The sequence below is a fragment of the Loxodonta africana genome, chromosome 6, assembly GCF_030014295.1.
Source record: "Loxodonta africana isolate mLoxAfr1 chromosome 6, mLoxAfr1.hap2, whole genome shotgun sequence".
Taxonomy (NCBI): Eukaryota; Metazoa; Chordata; class Mammalia; order Proboscidea; family Elephantidae; genus Loxodonta; species Loxodonta africana.
The window spans coordinates 37,563,572-37,585,116 of NC_087347.1; the positions used below are offsets into that span (position 1 = coordinate 37,563,572).

At 41.3% G+C, this 21,545-nt stretch overlaps 1 protein-coding gene across 1 annotated transcript in view; it reads right to left on the bottom strand.

Annotated features, from left to right (window-relative positions):
* The window catches only part of PTH2R (parathyroid hormone 2 receptor), an 85,008-nt gene extending 66,453 nt beyond the window's left edge, over nucleotides 1-18,555 (bottom strand). The window contains exon 1 of the mRNA XM_003405919.4: nucleotides 18,481-18,555. Coding sequence (XP_003405967.1) covers nucleotides 18,481-18,555 — 75 coding nt within the window. The remainder of the gene's footprint in view (nucleotides 1-18,480) is intronic.
* Nucleotides 18,556-21,545: the final 2,990 nt, after the last annotated feature.

The following is a 21,545-nucleotide window of genomic DNA, read 5'->3' on the forward strand; positions in this document are numbered from 1 at the left end:
ACTGTCTTACCCTTCACCAAAGTTACCACTTACCTATTGTCTATTTAGTGTTTTTCCACCCCCATAACCACCAAAGATTGTTTTCGTGTGTGCGTGTAAACATTTTCATGAGTTTTTACAGTAGGTCTCATACATTTGTCCTTCTGTGATTGACTTATTTCACTTAGCATAATGCCCTCCAGGTTTATCCATGTTGTGAGATGCTTCAAAGATTCATCACTGTTCTTTATCATTGCATAGTACTCCATTGTGTGTATGTACCATAGCTTGTTTATCCATTCATCTGTTGATGAGCAACTAGGTTGTTTTCATCTTTTTGCCATTGTGAACAATGCTGCAATAAACATGGGTGTGTATAAGTCTATTCATGTCAGGGCTGTTATTTGTCTACGATATATTCCTAGGAGTGGGACTGTTGAATCATATGGTATTTCTATTTCTAACTTTTTAAAGATGCTAACAAATCTGTCTTGGAAGAAATACAACCAGAATGCTCCTTAGAAGCAAGGATGGTGACACTGCGTCTTACATACTTTGGGCATGTTTTCAGGAGGAATCAGTCTCTGGAGAAGGATACAATGCTTGGTAAAGTACAGGGTCAGTGGAAAAGAGGAAGACCCTGGAGGAGATGGACTGACACAACGGCTGCAACAATGGGCTCAAGCATAACAACGATTGTAAGGATCGCACAGGACCGGGCAGCGTTTCATTCTGTGGTACACAGGATCGCTATGAGTCTGAACCGACTCAACAGCACCTAACAACAACAACAAGGAAGCGCCATATCATTTTCCAAAATGGTTGTACCGCAGCCTCTCCAACTTTTGTTAGTTTCTGGTTTTTTTAATTCATGCCAGTAATGCTGGGGTGAGATGGTTTGTAGGCTTATTAACAATAATAAGGTCCAGAGCTTTTTAATTTTGTTTACTGTTAGGTATTTAGAGATTCTTAAATCAGATGAGATAATAAAACCCATCAATTTACCTAAGTGACATTCTCCCAATAAAAAAAAAATTGTTGCTGTGGAGTCAATTCTGACTCATAGGATAGACTAGAACTGCCCCATAGGATTTCCAAGGAGCAGCTGGTGGATTTGAACTGTCAAACTTTAGGTCAGCAGCTGAACTCTTAACCACTTCGCCATGCGGTTTCCAAAAATAAACCAAACCCATTGCCGGCTAGCCAATTCCTTTGTAAATCCCAAATCTTTCATTTCAGGCTGTAAATACATTTATTCCCTAGAATCATTTCTTAAGGAAAATGAGAAAACAAACATTTTTTATATTGTGCAATAAGACATTATGAACTGATATCAAGAAAAAAAAGATGTTTACATTATAGGCCATAGGAAGTGCACATAGAGATTACTGATAATTATGATTTTTAAATGACACATAAAATGATAAACCGGTAATTTAAAGCAAAATGGAGGATACAGAAAGAAAACCTATTATAAAAACTGGTTTTAGGCTCAAAAAAAAATCTTACACTTGAAAATTATGAAGTCATTTTCTCATATATTTTGTAACACAGTAAATAGCCAATATATAGTTCTGAAGATTTCTATATTACATTCATTGTTCAATACCTAAACTTATTTTAATTATTTTATGAAAGGAAAGAATATGCAAAAACAGACAACTTTGTGGGTTGGAATGCACACCGGAATTCAGCTATCAGACTAACCCAACCCAGATCTGAGTTATTAGTAGCTCCACTGAAAGCAAGCCATAAAATCTCAAGTATCAAAAAGAAAATGAAAAGGAAACAGGTGAGTCAGCTGAGTGGGTGTGGCAGGAAAAACTGGCTCCTTCCTACTCATTCTCTACAAAAGCTAGGTACCACTCAGGTATTTTTTTCTGGCTGTTTTTGTTTTTGTTTTTTTCCCCAGTTAAATAGTTACTTTCTTTTCCCTCAATCCTAGGAATTACTGGGTAAGATGTGACCAAGTTTCAGAACCATAAATTTGATTCAGAGAAATCTGACTTCATTTATCAAACAGGAACATTTCAAACCACCCCTCGTACCATTTTTATTTAAGCACTCTCTTTTTTGTTCCCTTTTGTGCAGATGCGGACTTTTTATTGGGACAAACTTTTCAGAAACAGAAGCATCCTATAAACTAAAACTTATAGAGATATTTTATTCCCAAAAAATGTGGCTAATTGAGCCAAGAGCAAGTTTGACTGGGATGTGCTGACTGATGAGCTATTAACCTTTAGTCATTTCAAATGAGAATAAGAAAATGCTTAGTGTCTTTTATATTTTTTTTCTCTTTCTACTTTGTTACAAGTACCAGTGTTCTTTACCATAGAGTGACATTAAAATCATAACCAAAAAACCAAACCTATTGCCATCAAGTCATAGTGACCCTATAGGATGGAGTAGAACTGCCCCATATGGTTTCCAAGGAGCGCCTGGTGGATTCAATCTACCAGCCTTTTGGTTAGCAGCCATAACTCTTGACCACTATGCCACCAGGGCTTCCATTAAAATCATAGGATGCTTAAAACAAAGAGCCCTAGTGGTACAATGGTTACGCACTTGACGCTAGCCAAAAGGTCAACGGTTCGAACTCACCAGCCACTTTGCAGGAGAAAAGACCTGGTGATCTGCTCCCTACAAAACCCTGTGGGGCAGTTCTACTCTGTCATGTAGGGTTGTTATGAGTAAGAATCAACTCAATGGCACACAACAACGACAACACAGTTAAAACAGAAGAGCAGTTTTCATATTCAATGTCTATTACTCCAAAAGTAACAATTGCATCCAAAACAAAATATTACATTTTGAAAAATGTATGCAAATATTTTTCCTGAACAAGTAAGCATTTACAATTTGAAATAAAATGTTGAATTTCAACCTGTCACATTCTTGACAGCTAAGAGAAGCCCCAATTTGATAGTGTATGTCTTATTGAAAATTCCTAAATTTGTCAAGAGAAACGAATTCTTAATGTCAGAATCTGCAAACAGTCATAATTACAAAATGCACATTTATCCCATCTTCAAGTAAACATGAACCCATAAAGTAGAAGTATTTAAAAAGAACTATTCTAGGACTCCCACTTCTGGGATGATGGGATAGATGTACTTTTTCCTTTTACTCCCGGTAGGTACAACTAAAAACCCTGGATGTTGTATATAAAACCAACATAAGAAGACTCTGAAAGGCAGAGAGAAGAAAGCCAACTGGCTAGGAACTTCAGAATCTGAGGAATGACCTGGTGAGTTTGCTGGGTTTTTTTGTTTTTTGGTTTTTGTTTTCTCATAATTATATTCCCAGTTTGGAGAGGAACAAACTCACAACTAAGAAACACCAACAGACACAGAAAAAAAAGAAAAAGTCAAGAAAAGTCTACTTTGTCTAGCCAATGATCAAGAAATGGGCAACCTAGTGAAACAGAAAACTTTTAGATAATAACTGCTCTACCTCAGCCAGATACCACAGGAAAAAACTGCAAGCCTATTCTATAGAACCGCTATTCTATCATGGGATCCATTTCAATATGGAAATAAACCACTGCTCAGTGATGGAACTTCATTTCAATGTGGAAATAAACCACTGCTCAGTGATGGAACTTCATTTCAATGTGGAAATAAAAGCACACAAGAATTACCACCACGAAAACAGCACTTACCCGATTTGAGACATGACAAGTTGCCAAGAAGTAGATCATTTCATTCAGGCAGCTGGCATTCAGAATTTAACATTAACACAAAATCAGGTTACAAGCCATATTGCAGATCTACACACATCAGAAGCGGTGGCCAACCTTTCATCCATTTGTAACTAGTGTTACTGTCCCAGGCAACACATCTGTGCCTTTGAGCAATCTGTCATGCAGCCCAGCTATGGGACTCTGGGAAACAAGAGCAACTGGGATCATAACCTGGTTGATAGCCATCAGCAACGAAGAGGCTAACTCTGAGCAAAAGTGATGAGGTCAAATCATCATTAATAAATAAGGTCAACAAACTATAAGATAAAGTTTCACATACTAGAAACTCTGTGCACCCATTAGCTACAACAATTTTGCAATATATTAAGAGCTTAAGGGAAAATTACAATAAGAGCTTGTAAGCTAAACAATTTTCTATGACCTCTCAATAAAGGGGTGAATACTGGAACTAATCCTTAGCTTCCCTAGTTTCTGATATAAAGTTATGGCTGTCAGGCAACAGCTAGCTTACAGGTAAAAGAGAGGAGGTCAGAGATAAATTGTTTTTAGATAGTTGAGTGAATAATAGGGAAAAAAAAGTAGGTATTGAGCAGTTAAACCAACAGATCTGAGAATAACAAAGGGTTTCTAAAAGAGTACAAAGTGATAATCTATGTGATTTTACTGGAGGAAAGGTAAACTTAAACCAAGGAGGGCAAAAAAAGCGTTCTCTGACAAGACTGTGAGAGATCAGTGTAATTTGGGAAACAAACTTTAAGACACAGAGGCAGCCACTCAAGAATAAGCTTGTTGTCAGGTTGATTTCCCCTCCCAAAGGAACCGTCATCACTCAAAGGGGATTCTGAACATTAATTCAAATTTAGATACATTTCTAAAAACACTGAACATGAAGGTCCTATGACAGAGGTCAGTCAGGCCTTTGCCATCTCTGATTGAGGATATGCTGTCTACATCCCACAAACATGGAGGTAAAAGACAGATAAGATACATTAGAGATAAGGAAAGTGAAGGGACCCTGAAGGAAGGGAGACAAGTCAGGGTCAGAGGCAAAGGGCTCACCTCTGCATTGTTGGCAATATGTATTTCCCTTCAGAGTAGAAGCTTTTGGAAAAATAGGAACATATTTTAGTCATTTTAAGATCATGCACAATAAACACAATAATTAGTAGCTCAATGCAATTTTATTCAATTGAAATAAGAAGACCTAGAAAAGAGGAAGTTTAACTGAAGAGTTGTTGTTGTCATTGTTAGGTAATTGGTTCCGACTCGTAGCAACCCCATGTACAACAGAACGAAACACTGCCTGGTCCTGCACCATCCTTACAATCATTATTATGCTTGAGTCCATTGTTGCAGCCACTATGTGGATCTATCTCGTTGAGGGTTTTCTTCTTTTTCACTGACCCTCTACCTGTTGTCAGGTTGATTTCCCCTCCCAAAGGAATTGTCATCACTCAAAGGGGATTTTGAACACTACTTCAAATTTACCATAATGTCCTTCTCCAGGGACTGTTCTTTCCCGATAACATGTCCAAAGTATGTGAGACACAGTCTCGCCGTCCTCACTTCTAAGGGGCATTCTGGCTGTACTTCTTCCAAGACACCTTTGTTCATTCTTCTGGCGGTCCATAGTATATTCAGTATTCTTTGCCAACACCATAATTCAAAGGTATCAACTCTTCTTTTATCTTCCTTATTCGCTGTCCAGCTTTCCACGCATATGAAGCGAAATTGAAGGGCACCTCTTTCTATTCACAGGAAAGTCTTTAGCCAGTCACCTATTCCACACCTGATTGTGCTGGTTTAACAGTGAAGAATGTTGAGCATATTTATTCTACAAATATTTGTTGAGACTGGCCATGAGCAAGACACTGTCTATAGACACTATGGAAGAAGACAGTTATTAAAGAATTCTAAGCCATAAATCTGATCCTTGGGTAGCTCAGGAGGCATAATACCGCTCTCAGGCACTTACAACAAAACTATGAATGGCATTATGTGGTTTAAAAACAAAAAAAAGCAATAGGCTCACAAAGAAGATGCCATTATTAATATATTACCAATCTGGTGAGAAATAGAGGCTTGCTGCATCCTTAGGGTGGATTTAAAAGATGTTTTTGTGGCTGCAGGAAAGCCCTATGAGTCTACTCAGGATTTCACCAGGCTTTTAGCTACCGCTAATATGACTACCAAGAGCTTAATATGACTACCAAGAGCTTTATAGACTATTCATCCAGGAAATAAGATGCCAAAATATATTTTGAGAGAAGTTCCAACCTGGAGCTCATTATGTGCATGAGTGCCTTTCTGAAAGCAGATTCTCTAGTAAGATAAAAAAATATATATATATAGGCAGAAGGATATGCAAGTTTAGACACATCTCATGCCTACAAAACTGGTTTAAATATCTCCGTGTGTGGAAAAATATCAAATTCCCACTTTTGACTTCCCTGACACCAAACTGTGCCGAAGAATCCAAGTCAATTTATCATCAATCCTGTTCGCCTCTGTCCCCTTCTGTTCTGACATCAGCTGCACATGCGGCACTTCTCCCTCTGACCCTAACCACCTGGAGGGAGATCAGAGCTCACAAGTTAAAGGACACAGTCCTCTGGACTGCCAGATCTGTCCAAGACCTACAGCACAAGCTTGGGAGTCCCCACAACACCCTCACTGCTGGCCTGCTGGCTACAAATTTGGGATTTTCCCACTACCACTTCAGGATGCTAGCTATAAGCTCCTCGCTTCCCACCTTTGGGATCCCTCACTTCTGACCTGCTGGCTACAAATTTGGGGGCTCCCTCTATTCCCTCAGGACACCGGCCATAAGCTCAGTGATCCCCAACATCCATTCTCTCACTTCTGATATGTTGGCTCCCCCGTAATTCCTTGGGTTTGATAATTTGCTAGAATGACTCACAGAACTCAGGAAGACACTATACTTACAATAACATTTTTATTACACGCAACTCAGGACCAATATAAAGAAGACACACAGCGGGGAGGTTTGAGAGGGCTCCCAACCCAGAGATTCCATATTCCAAAAAGAGACATGCTACCCTACCACACCCATCAATGACTTTAACTAACAAGGAGCTTCCATGTTCAAAGCCTTTACTGGGGCTTCATTATGTAGTAATATTGATTGAATCAGCTCACCTCCCTTGAGCTCAGCTGATATCACAAGGTGGTCCTGGTTTGACCAGCCCCAGCCTGAGTCGTCTCATTAGCATAAATTCCTAGGTGAGGTCTAAAGGCCAACAGATAACAAAGGCACCTCAGTTACTCAGCAAATTCCAAGGGTTTAGAGTTATCTATCAGGAACTGGAAACCCTGGTGGTGTAGTGCTTAAGAACTACATCAGCTAACCACAAGGTCAGCAGTTTGAATCCCCCAGGTGCTTCCTGGAAACTCTATGGGGCAGTTCTACTCTGTCCTTTAGGGTCACTATGAGTCCGAATCGACTTGACGGACAAACACCAAATTACTTTAGCTAAAGTTAGTGTAAAGCCCACATTGTTAAACAACCTTTGCTCTCAGAAAAATGTATTTAAAAAAATAAATAACTGATGAAACAGTTTCTTATAGAAAACAAAGCTAGCCTGAATATATAAGCAGTGCAAATGATAAGTAATGTAAATTATTCTCATTTAGGAAATTTCATCCAGTTTTCAATTTGATATAAATAGCTTCATCAGGGAGAGTCAGAAGCTAGCCTCCAGGGACTTTAATTACATATGCAGTCTGCTCCAATCTTGTCACCTAAATATCTGCCCAGGAAGTACTGACCTACTTTTTGTTTGTTTGTTTTCTAAATATTTTATTTTGTAATAAATCTTTTTCTTATAATTAACAAGAGCATTTGACTAGTTTTCTAAGTCAAGTGGCAATATATAATACCCCTTCTTCCTATGATCATGCAGTATCTGGTGAGTATCTACTGGATGTCATACGCTGTGGGAAAATTATTGAGACAGTTCTTGCCCTCAATTAGCCCAGTATCTGCGGCAGGAGGTCAATATGACTAGTAAAACACATTTTTTAAAGAAAATGACAAATCATTTATGACTTTAAAATAAAAAATTTATTACATGTTATAATTCAAAACTTCTACCCTAGTTTTATATTTAATAATGTAACAAAATTGGAAATGATGTTGTATCTATTATATTATCCCTAATGATAAATTTTTAAAAGGGGGTCCAACTAAAGTAAGAAACAGACTACATGCCTGCAATACCTAATTCTACCATTCAGCGTTATACTGGGAGCTCTAGCTAAGGCAATATGACAAGATAAAGATAAAAAGAAATAAAAGTATAAATATTAGAGAAAATTGTTACTGTTCATGAACAAATTGGCTAGGTATAATCAATAAATATAAAGAATATACTAGTAATAACTAATTAAAAATAGAATAATAGAAATGATAATAGCAACATGATGATGATGATAATGGCAATGACAACTAACACTTACCACAAGCAAACTGTGTCAGGCACTGTACTAAATGTTTTTTCTGTAATCTATAATCATTCACCAGCCCAATGAATTTGGTATTATAGCATCCCCACTTTTCAGATGAAGAAACTGATCTTTTTAGATGTTAAGTAACAGCTAGAGAGTAGGAAAAATAGACTCTAAATCAGTTCTGATATTGAAGTCCATAATCTTACCCAGAAAGCTATAATTTACTTTCTTAGAGAGTCTATAAAATTCTATCAGCCAATGGAGTAACTGTCAAGCTCATCATTTAGCCTGCTTATTTGACAGTTACTAACACAAGAGAGCTCTGGAAACATCAAGCTCTCTTAGAGATGCTTCACCAGCACACTCATCTCTCTGCACATCTTTGCCCACAGATGCAGGTTCATTTGCATCATTTGGACCCAGGGAAGTCACCCTTTCCTGTTGGAATAGAGAGACCTTTTATAAATTAAGACTGGCCTCGAAACTACTATCCTGAGATAATCTTAAGCCTCAAACCAAAAATATACCCTGGAGTCTTCTTAAAACCAAACAATAGTTTAGCTTAACTAGCAAAAAAAAAGTCTTCCTCCAGTACACAATATCAGGGAAGCCAGCACAACTTGTCCAAGGCAGGACTGTGGAAGCTCCACAGATACATGCAAACTTCCTGAGGGACTCAATTACTGGACTGAGGGCTGCGAGGACCACTGTCTCGGAGGACATCTAGCTCAACTGGCATAACATAGTTTATAAAAAACAATGTTCAACATTCTAGTTTGGTGAGTAGCGTCTGGGGTCTTAAAGGCTTGAGAGCGGCCATCTAAGATACTCCACCGGTCTCACCCCGTCTGGAGCAAGGGAGAATCAAGGAAACCAAAGACACAAAGGAAAGATTAGTCCAAAGGACTAGGCTCCACCAGACTGAGTCCAGCATAACTAGATGGTGCCTGGCTACCTCCACCAACTGCTCTGACAGGGATCACAATAGAGGGTCCTGGACAGAGCTGGAGAAAAATGTAGAACAATCCTAACTCACAAAAAACAACAACAACAACAACAAAAAAAGACTTATTGGTCTGAGAGAGACGAGAAATCCTGAGAATACGGCCCCTAGACACCCTTTCAGCTCAGTAACGAAGTCACTCCTGATGTTCACCCTTCAGCCAAAGGTTAGACAGGCCCATAAAACAAAATGAGACTAAATGGGCACACCAGCCCAAGGGCAAGGATGAGAAGGCAAGAGGGAACAGGAAAACTGGTAATAGGGAACCCAAGGTCAAGAAAGGGAGAGTGTTGACATATCATGGGGTTGGCAACCAATGTCACAAAACAATACGTATACTAATTGTTTAATGAGAAACTAGTAGGTTCTGTAAACCTTCATCTAAAGCACAATTTAAAAAAAACATGTATATGTATGTGTGTGTATATATATATTTTTATATATATATATATATACACACACATATAAAATCTTCCTTGAGCATCATGCTCTTTCAAGAGCTATCCACATGGGATCAAACTGGCAACAGCAACTTGCAAAATTAGACAGGAACCTTAGGCGGCAGTGAATTTATGTTAACGGGGGAGGAAAAACTCAGAAAAGGAGGGTGAGAATGGTTACACAACCTGAAGAATGTAATCAATGTCACTGAATTATACATGTAGAAACTGTCAAATTGGTGTATATTTTGCTGTGTATATTCTCAACAACAACAACAAAATAAATAAATAAATAAATAAATGAGAAAAAATGAAGAGTGGAGTAAATGATTAGAGACCTGAGTTCCAAGGGGTCGCAAAGAAGATAAATTTTCTTGGAATAGAAGAAATATAAATTAGTGTCTTAGTTATCTAGTGATGCTATAACTAAAATACTACAAGTGGGTGGCTTTAACAAAGAAATTTATTCTCCCACAGTCTGGGAGGCTAGAAGTCTGAATTCAGGATGCCAGCTCCAGGGGAAGGCTTTTTCTCTCTGTTGGCTCTGGAGAAGGTTCTTGTCATCAATCTTCCCCTGGTTCTAGGAGTTTCTCAGCTCAGGGACCCCAGGTTTCAAAGGACACACTCCACTCCCAGCTCTTCTTTCTTGGTGGTAAGAGGTGCCTCTCCTCTCTGCTCGTTTCTCTCTTTTATATTTCAAAAGAGATTGACTCAAGATACAACCTAATCCTGGAGATTGCATCCTGCCTCATTAACATAACTGCCTCTAATCCTGCCTCATTAACATCACTGAGTTTAGGATTTATAACACATAGGATAATTACATCAGATCAAATAATAGAGGACAACCACACAATACTGGGAATCATGGCTTAGCCAAGTCGATACGTATCTTGGGGGAAAACAAATCAATAACAGTTAGCTTTATTCAAACATTTATGGAAAATCTACTACCCAAATTCACCTTGCTAATTGTCACAGAGGGGTTCCAAATGGTCTATTATATTGCCCTTTACCCCTCTACGTTTACAATGCAGTAACCTTATAGAAAACAAGTCTGTATTCCCTTTTTAAACAATTTAGTCACTCACTACATACTTATTTCTACTGTATTCTCATTGAGAATATCATTCACACGTATAGTGTCAGCTGCTTCTTATAAAGTGATGATGTCAAAATTTATACCTCCCATCCAAATCTTTTCTTAAGCTCCATAATCAAAGATCCTAAAATCTACTAGATATTTCACAGGTCCCTCACACACAGCATATTTAAAATTTAACTCATCATACCTGCCCCAATCTACTCTTCCTTCAGTTGAATGTACCTTCTAAATATCTCTTGCATCCATCTGATTCATTTTCTCAACTTCTACGAAACAGGACACACGGTGATTATTAGGAGTCATGCAACTGCCTTCCGATTATTTGCTCTGTCTTCAAAATGATTTCTTAAAAGGTAGAGATAGATATTAACCAAGTAATAAATTAGTAAATGTAAAATTATAACAGTTATCAGTACTATAAATAAAATAACCAATTGCTGACAGAATTGAGTTCAGTTCTGAAGGAGAAGCCAGAAGCAATAGAAGGAAGAGTGTGGAGGGTAGAGGGAATAGCCTTACAAATTTCTCACACCCTTCACCGAAACTTAAAAGCCTTCCTTGGCTCCTGTTCATGCTTAGAATGATCTCAACCTAATTACCATTCCATAAAAACCCTTTACTAATCTGCTAATAGATTGGTAAAGAGGGAAGAGCTGGTAATTTCACTATCAGATTTGAAGTCTTTTTTTATTCATACATTTTAAATTTTAATACTGTCCCATTCTATGGGATCAATGTTATTACTGTTCCTATTTTACAGTGGAAGAAAAGGCAGACTCAGAGAGGTGAAATGAGCTACCCAAAGTCAAACAGCTTGTGAGAGAGCAGTAAATGACAAAACCAATTCAAGCTCAAGACAAGAAAATAAATGGAATTCATGAATGTTTGTTGGAAATGTTCTATTTTTATTCACGAAGAATTGAGAACTTTCTAGGAAAATGAAACCTACTCTCTGTGCATTGCCAAGAAAAAAGCCTTATCTCGCTCCCTTCCATCTTGCTGTGCCCAGGCTACCTGGGCTGAAAAAAAACAGCCACAATTCACACAGCCACAAAGAGGTCCACCCCCTCAGGAATACAGGGCTTCCTTGGCAGTGTTTGGCACTTGGTAAGTCCTCAGTAGATATAATAACGATTATTATTTTTTCCCACCCGATAAAGTATTTCTGATTTTCCAGGACACTTTACACTGGAAGGTCAATCGAGATCACCCTTTTCACTGCGAGGATAAGGAGAGAGCAGAAAGATGGAGTTCCTGCCCAAAGAGGTCGCATGTTACCAGAGGAGGAATTTGAATTCAGTTTTCTGGATTCCCAGGTGAGTGCTCCCTCTGCTGCAACAGAATGCCCACGGAGTGTTGGGATTTCACTCAGGCAAAAAATTAGTGATGACTAGAAACCAAAATCTGCCCGTTGGCATCTGCTCACGTCTGGCACTGTATGGAACTTACGTGCTTCCACCCAGTATGCCATGAGTCTCTGGGAATTTTTACAGTAATGAATTGATATGATTATTTAAGCGATGGATTTATATTCATCTCCCTGCACACCCACTAGCTGAGAGCCATGGTGATCTACAGCCACGGTGCCTGAAGAAGGTAACAGTTATGGATTGGAGCATGTCCTCCAAAAATACGTAAATCTTAACCCCTATACCTGTGGTTGGAGCCCTTGTGGCACAGTGGTTAAGAGCTGTGGCTGTAAATCAAAAGTTCAGCTGTTCGAATCCACCAGCCGCTCCTTGGAAACCCTACAGAGCCAGTTCTACTTTGTCCTATAGGGTCGCTATGAATCAGAATCAACTCAACGGCAACAGGTTCTTTTGGGTTTTATACGTATGGTTATAGTCCCATTTGGGAATGGGTTTTGTTAAGCTAATGACGCAGTATCAGTGTAGGGTGTGTCTTTAATCAGTCTCTTGAGATACAAAAGTGCAGATTGAGCAAGCAACCAGGCAAGCAAGCAGAGATGGAAGAAAATAGATGCCATGCCACATTAAGATCACCAAGGAGCCAGGAAAAGAAACCAGAGCAGACAGAGAAAGAGATCCTTCCCCTAGCGACGGTGCCCTGAATTCGGACTTCTAGCCCCTTAAACCATGAGAAAATAAATTTCTGTTTGTTAAAAGCCACCCACTTATTGTGTATTTCTGTTACAGCAGCACTGGGTAACTAAGACAGTAAATCATACGGGGCCCAGCCCATTACTCAAGCCTAACAAAATAATGCCGTATATTGGTATTTTTGTAAGGGAGGCAGTCATGGAGGTACACCACAGGGAAAAATTTGCTATTTAGCTGCAGTGGAGCCCTGGTGGTGTAGTGGTTTAGAGCTCGGCTGCTAACCGAAAGGTCAGCAGTTCAAATCCACCAGCCACTCCTTGGAAACCCTACAGGGCAGAGTTTACTGTGTCCTATAGGGTGACTATGAGTCAGAACCTAGTCCATGGCACAAAACAACAACATTTAGCTGCAAGGAGTGCAGTTAGCTGACAGCCTCCAGCTGCAGTGTCTTTACCATCTGTCTCAGCTTTTGAGCCAAGGCTAACCATCTTCTAAGGAGCACCCAGCCAAAAACTGAGCACAGTGAAAGTACTAGGACCTGGTCATTTCTGCGCTGTACAGGACTTGTCCTAAAGGCCTAGACTTTTGTCAGATTTGCATTCTAGTCTGAGGCTTTTCCTGTCCGATCCTGCTTTTTCATCATTTTATATTTCATAAGCATTAGACCCTGTTATGAGTTGAATTGTGTCCCCCAAAAGAATATGTTGAAGTCCTAACACCCAGAACCTATGATGTTGGTAGTATAGGCGGTGGTCATAGTATAGGCGGTGGTGGCAGCATAGGTGGTGGTGGCCATACAGGTGGTGGTGGCAGTATAGGTGGTGGTGGTAATATAGGTGGTGGTGGCAGCCTAGGTGGTGGTGGCAGTATAGGTGGTGGTGGCAGTATAGGTGGCAATGGTAGCATAGGTGGTGGTGGCAGTACAGGTGGTGGTGGTAATATAGGTGGTAGTGGCAACATAGGTGGTGGTGGCAGCATAGGTGGTGGTGGCAGTATAGATGATGGTGGTAATATAGGTGGTGGTGGCAGTATAGGTGGTGGTGGCAGTATAGGTGGTGGTGGTATATAGGTGGTGGTGGTAACATAGGTGGTGGTGGCAGTATAGGTGGTGGTGGTAACATAGGTGGTGGTGGCAGTATAGGTGGTGGTGGTATATAGGTGGTGGTGGTAACATAGGTGGTGGTGGCAGTATAGATGATGGTGGTAATATAGGTGGCGGTGGCGGCATACGTGGCGGTGGCGGCATAGGTGGCGGTGGCGGCATAGGTGGCGGTGGCGGCATAGGTGGTGGTGGCACTATAGGTGGCGGTGGCGGCATAGGTGGCGGTGGCGGCATAGGTGGCGGTGGCGGCATAGGTGGCGGTGGCGGTATAGGTGGCGGTGGTGGTATATAGGTGGCGGTGGTAATATAGGTGGTGGTGGTAGCATAGGTGGTGGTGGCGGCATAGGTGGTGGTGGCACTATAGGTGGTGGTGGTAGCATAGGTGGTGGTGGCAGTATAGGTGGTGGTGGCAGTATAGGTGGTGGTGGTAATATAGGTGGTGGTGGCAGTATAGATGATGGTGGTAATATAGGTGGTGGTGGCAGCATAGGTGGTGGTGGCGGCATAGGTGGTGGTGGCACTATAGGTGGTGGTGGCAATATAGGTGGTGGTGGCGGCATAGGTGGTGGTGGCGGCATAGGTGGTGGTGGCGGCATAGGTGGTGGTGGCGGCATAGGTGGTGGTGGCGGCATAGGTGGTGGTGGTGGCATAGGTGGTGGTGGCAGTATAGGTGGCGGTGGTGGTATATAGGTGGCGGTGGTAATATAGGTGGTGGTGGTAGCATAGGTGGCGGTGGCGGCATAGGTGGCGGTGGCGGCATAGGTGGCGGTGGCGGTATAGGTGGCGGTGGTGGTATATAGGTGGCGGTGGTAATATAGGTGGTGGTGGCAGCATAGGTGGTGGTGGCGGCATAGGTGGTGGTGGCACTATAGGTGGTGGTGGCAGTATAGGTGGTGGTGGTAATCTAGGTGGTGGTGGCAGTATAGATGATGGTGGTAATATAGGTGGTGGTGGCAGCATAGGTGGTGGTGGCGGCATAGGTGGTGGTGGCACTATAGGTGGTGGTGGTAATATAGGTGGTGGTGGCGGCATAGGTGGTGGTGGCGGCATAGGTGGTGGTGGCGGCATAGGTGGTGGTGGCGGCATAGGTGGTGGTGGTGGCATAGGTGGTGGTGGCGGTATAGGTGGCGGTGGCGGCATAGGTGGCGGTGGTGGTATAGGTGGCGGTGGTAATATAGGTGGTGGTGGCGGCATAGGTGGTGGTGGCGGCATAGGTGGTGGTGGCGGCATAGGTGGTGGTGGCGGCATAGGTGGTGGTGGCGGCATAGGTGGTGGTGGCAGTATAGATGATGGTGGAGTATAGATGGTGGCCATAATATAGGTGTATTTGATTTTTGAATATGACTCTATTTGAAAATGGGTCTTTGAAGGTATTATCAGTTAACATGAGGTCACGGTGAATAGGGTGGGTCCTAATCCAATATGACTGGTGTCCTTATAAAAAGAGACACAGAGAGACACAGAGTTAAGACAGCCACATGAAGGAGACAGAGATTGGAGTTATTCTACCATAAACCAAGGAACACCTGAAACCACCAGAAGCTGGAAGAGATAAGGAAGGGTCTTCTCGAGCCTTCAGAGAGAACATAACCCTGTCTACACCTGAATTTGAACTTTTAGCCTCCAAAACTGTGAGAGAATAAATTTCTGTCGTTTTAAGCCACTCTGTGGTACTTTATTACAACAGCCCTAGGAAACTAATATACCCCCAGTAAGCTCCTTGCAGCCCTAACTCCACATCAGAGTCTGCTTCCAGGAGGACTCACTGGCGCATATATACAAAAATATCAAACCTCTTTGACAGTGGTCCTCATTACCATGTGATAATCTGCCTTGAAAATGCATCCTGTGCTCTGTAATGCCACGTGACACATGGTATTTTAACTGAGCATTGAAGCAAGGGCAGATCACCACAGAGATCAAAACAATTGATTATAGTCCATGTTATCTACTTTGTGATATAGTCCAACGTTTACTAAATACTAGACATTAATTCTCCATAAGATCATTTGGCTGGGATGAGTTCCCTCTGGTATTCTATCAATATCTTATCATTTCTTTAGATATATTAAAAAAAATTTTTTTTTTTATTAGCTGGGTGTATATTCATCATTAACTGAGTATTGTAACAAGCCAGGCTTATTTTTCATAAATACCCTATCTCTCTCACTTGAGCTAATAAACTCAAAAACTGACACTTGGAGAAAATAATACCCAGAATTTATTTAGTCTCTATTATACCTCCAAGTTAATTAGTGGGATTTCAGAGCAGATAATAACCATAACTTAAAATAATATGTCAAGAATTATAGAATTAAAAGAATCTTAGTCCAATAAGACTCCTTTGAAGATGAAGAAACTGAAGGTCAGAGGAGATATCCATGTAAATCACTTCAATTTAACCTTCAGATTTTGTTTAAAGTGTCCAAAAACTGATTGCATTTAATATACTACCGCAAATACAATTCTCAAGCTATACACTTAAATGAAAATCAGTTTAAAGCAATAGGTCTCAACCAGGATCAATTTTTCCCCCCAGTGGACATTTGGCATTATATGCAGATATTTTTGGTTGTCACAACTGGGATGGGGGTGGGGAGGCTGCTACCAGCATCTAGTAGATAGAGGACAGGGATGCTGCTAAACATCCTACGATGCACAGGACAACCTCTCAAAGCAAAGAACCATATGGCCTGACATGTCGATAGTGCTGAGGTTGAGAAACCTTGGGTTAAAGTTATTGCAGGAAAAAATAGTTATTCCGTGTGTTGTTTTATTGACAGCTAAAATGAAAAGAAATATTCTACCCATAATCCCATAGTGATTTCGCTCTTTGTTGTAGTAAATAAATATCTCCCTATTTCCTTGGAAAAAGTAAGCTCGAACACTGAAGAAAGTAAATGGTTAGAGTCAGGGGTGGATTAACCAGGAAGTACACATAGATTTACAGTAAGCAAGGTGTACACCGGCGTACTTGTGATTACTTACTCATCTGAAGGTTAAATTAATTTACATTGCCACATTGCCACACTGAGCTCTCCTCTAACCTTCAGCTTCTTCATCTTCACACATGCGAAAAACAGGTGACATTGTACACTACAGATTAATAAGTAAGCACAGGTAAACCTGTGAGTAGATTGTTTATTGGGTAATGTGTCCATGGTTAAATTTCATTCCCATCTTATACAAGAAAGTGGTGTTTTTAAGCATATTATCTTATCATATAAAAATATAGGACATACATTAGAAGGCACCAGGTTTCTATAGCTATCATGAAAATGTATCACCAAGTTCTTGGGTTTTATTCCATGTAGTCATAGTCTTCCTGTTAACTTGGTGGAAAATTCAGGTTAAGTGTATTATGAGTATATTCTACTTCTAAATAGCCATTGCTAATCTTCTTAGTTAATGAAAGGCACACAAATTGTTTGGTTTTTTTTGTTGTTGTTGTTGTTGTTTTTCTACTGAATAAGACTACTTGAAACATCCTGGTCATGTTAGGTAAAGCTCAAGTATTCAGCAGAGCACCTATTTCCTATAAATCCCTTTTAAATTTTAATTTTATGTGTTAAGGCTACAGCAGATAGCTTAAATAACGATTGCACTTTTTAAAAAATAAACTTAAATTGGTCACCTGAAAGCGAAGAACATAGTATTAAGTTTAGATAATATCAGCATATAGTCAATGCCTTATTTTTCTCAGTGAAATTAAAAAAAAAAAAAGTGCGGCTTCATTTGATGGTCAAGGTACGCCCCCTACCGAACCAAGAGAAAATAACATTGGTTCAGTATAAATTCACAGGGCTCTTAAAAAGCTTAACGCCCCCACTTGACACATCTCCTTGTACTTCATCTGAAAATCTGAGTGTAAACTCTACATTGCATTTGATTACCAAAAAAATAAAAAGTGAAGAATTTCACCTTTACACATTAAAGAGGTTCCATTATGAGCGATCACCCAGAAAATCTCTAAACTCATACTAAACTCGCTGCCGTGGAGTCCATTCCCACAGGTACCGAGCCTATAGGACCGCGTAGAACTGCCCCATAGGGTTTCCAAAGCTGTCATCTGTACAGAAGCCGAATACTACGTCTTTCTCCCGCTAAGCGGCTGGTGGATTCAACCAGCAGACCTTTCAGTTAGCAGCCAAGCACTTTAAGCACTGACACTAAACACGGAAATGATAACCGGCACTTATCCCTAACGTTAACAACTGAGCTTTATTGGATACGACGTGCTTTTCTATCTAGTCTCCTCGCTTTAACGAAACGTGATTATGTATCAGGCAATGCTAGTTATCGTTTCACAGAGTGGTCACAATCGACCCTAGAAGATATCATGAGTAAGGGTAAATGGCCAGCAGACAAATAATAATGATATTTTGGATTATTTACACGGCGACCAAGGAGTCTAAGAGTAAGGAAGTTCCTTAAACCCCCCGGCCCTGGAGTCCTGATTCCGAACCTCGTTAGTAAATATTCTCCTCGCTTGCAGATGCTGGACGGAACAGTGCCCGCCCCAGGACATCACTCACCTAAAACATTTCTTTGCACCTCCACTAAATGCCTCCCAAACCCTGCAGGTGCCCTTGTGTCCGTCTGTCCGGGAAGCTCTTACCTGGGCTCCGGCAAGGAGGCAGCTGCCGAGCATCAGCCACCCCCAGACGTGGGGCACCGCCCCCGGTCCGGCCATGCCCGCACAGACGGAGCGAGAAGCAGGTCCCTCTTCCCCAGACTCCCCAACTTGGCGCCGCGGGGCAAACTTGTGGCCTGGAGCAGGCGCAGCTGCCGGCACTCCCCCGCTGCGGCGGCTGGGGCTCCGATCCTCGCGGCTCCCGGGCGACCGGTGTCCCGAGCTTGACTCGCAGCCCTGCGCCGGCCGCGGCGGGGAGGGGGCGGCGGGGCGGGCTGACCCCAGGGCCCAGCGGATCCGGGGCGTCCCACGCGGCTGCACGAGCGGCCACGAGGTGCTCCCGCTCCTCCTCCGGATTCACTCCGTCTTCTGTTCAGGTGGGGGAGAGGGAGTCCAGGTCAAGGATATCCAGCGGTGCTACTACCACCACCACGATCTCGCACCATCTGTTTCCCCGACTCTGTCCGTAGTTCCCACTGCCCTGTCTCTAAGGGCGACCTGGCTCCCGGGGATTAGTCTGGAAATGTCCCTACTGTCCACATGCGCGCTGTCCACCAGCCACGGGAGACACTGGACAGTGGTGGATAAAGGCTCGGTGGCCAGGCGGGTCCCCTGTCCGTGGCTATCTCCTGAATGGTCTCTGTAGCTCTCTAAAGTTCTGTGGCTGCTTTCTCCTAACCATGACAATAATACTGTGTGGAGGGGTGGTGGTGTACGTAAGTTCTACGCCAGCAGAAATATCTGGGTCAAAATTTCTCTATGTCTTATTTTAAATTCTGGATCCAGACATTAAAGAAAGACAACTAATATTCTTTAAACAGCTTTTTGTGCAAACACCCTCATTTGGTACAGAGCTTTTTCCTTTATTTTTCTCAGAGGCATAATCATGGAGATGCCAGATACCTTGCTATACAGGCATTGCGTTCAAGAATATTCAGCTTCCCTGTCAGAAAGGAATGATTCCCGTAGACAAGACACAAAAATTCACCCATCTCCTTCCTGACGATGAAGATCTGAGATCTGTCATAAATTGGCTTTCATCTGAGTGCCAAACTGCTTTTAAAATTTACCAGATTATTGATTGTTGCCCAGCTCTGAAACACTAGAAAGGGGTGAATTTTATTTCTATTTCTACATGTCTTGGAAGATTCACCCCATTTCTATTTTGATGGATGTATATTGCTGTGTTTATTGTAAACAATTGCATGTGCTTTTTGGAAGTAGAATACAAATTATACAAAACACAGACACAGACGCATGCCTGTAAAATTACCAAGCAAAGTTCACTTTCCACTGACTCCATAAAATGTTAAGTTTTTTTTTTAATTCTTTTTCAAAATAGAGCTTTTTATAGTCGCTATTCTCTAAAATCCTGAGTTTGGTTAAATGATTTAGAAATAGCACCTGTTACAGTACTCTACTCAAACCAGAAAATAATGGTGATAGTAATAATACTGTTAAATAATATGTATTAAGTGCTTATCAAGCCAAAAGCACTGCTGTGGAGTCGATTCCGATTCCAACTCATAGTGACCCTATAGGACAGAGTAGAACTGCTGCATAGGGTTTCCAAGACTATAATCTTTAGGAAAGTAGACTACCACATCTTTTTCCTGAGGAGCAGCTGGTGGGTTTGAACCACCCACATTTCAGTTAGCAGCTGAGCATTTTAACCACTGTGCCACCAGGGCTCCTAAGTGCTTATTACATGTCAGGTGATATTCTAAGTACTTTATATAAAATTAACTAATCTTTACAATAACCCTGTAAGATTAAAAAAAAAAAAAAACCCATTGCCTTTGAGTCGATTCCAACTCATAGTGACCCTATAGGACAGAGTAGAACTGCCCCATAGGCTTTCCAAGAAGCACCTGGTGGATTTGAATTGTTGACCCTTTGGCTAGCAGCCAAACTCTTAACCACTACACCACCAGGGTTTCCCCCTGTGAGATAGGTATTATTATTATTAATCATAATTATAGATGAAGAAATAGACACTAAGTCATTTGCCCAAGATCCAACTATTCTCTCATTGCGGTACTGCTGATCAACCGTTCTCTTATTCATGCAATAGTATTATTACAATTTTTTTCATATTCCTTAGGCCTCACAGAGCCAAAAATAATCATCCATCCAGTTTTCGTTTCCATGTCTTTATTCGTTCCCCCTCTCAAAATCTGAGAATAATTTACTGTTGATTACAGTAGCAGTTCTCAACCAGGAGTGATTTTGCCCCCACAGGACATTTTGTGATGTCTGAAGATAGTTTTACTTGTGTCACATTTTTGGTTGTACCCACTACATGCTGTTGACTTCTAGCGGGTAGAAGCCAGTGATGCTACTAAACATTCCACAATGCACCGGACAGTCCCTCACTACAAAGAAATATCTGCCCCAAAATGTCAATAGTGCTAAAGATAAGAAACCTTGCAATACAACAAAAAGGATACCCCAAACTATTAGCTGTTCATTAATAAGACAGTCACACATATTGGAACTTATAATCGGTTTTTTTTTTTAAACTTACGCTATTCAAGTGAACCATTCATACCAACTGGTACAAATCCACAGACTCTAGACCAAGGTATTTGTCTAAGGCTGGGTTCTTTAGAGAAGCAAAACCAGTATAGCGTATAAATAGAGAGAGATTTATATCAAGGAAATGGCTCACACAGTTGCAGGGACTGGAGCGTCCCACATGGGTAAGGCTGGAGGCTTGCCCTGATTCACGTAGCCGCAGGGGCTGGTGAACCCAAAATGGCAAAGTCAGACAGCAGGGCTCTTGTTCACAGGCTGCGAAGACCGAAGAATTCCGAGATCACAGGCAAGACCACAGGTAAGCTGCTAGCTCAAGTCCCAAGAACTGCAGGTCAGATGAACTGGAGCCAGCTGCAGAATCCAGAGCGAGTAAAAGCCCCCAAGCCTTGCCAGAATGTCCACTTATATTCGATGCAGGCCACACACCCAAGGAAACTCCCTTTCGACTGATTGACTACTCAAAGCAGATCCCATCATGGAGGTGATCACCACATCATACGACTGCCAAACCC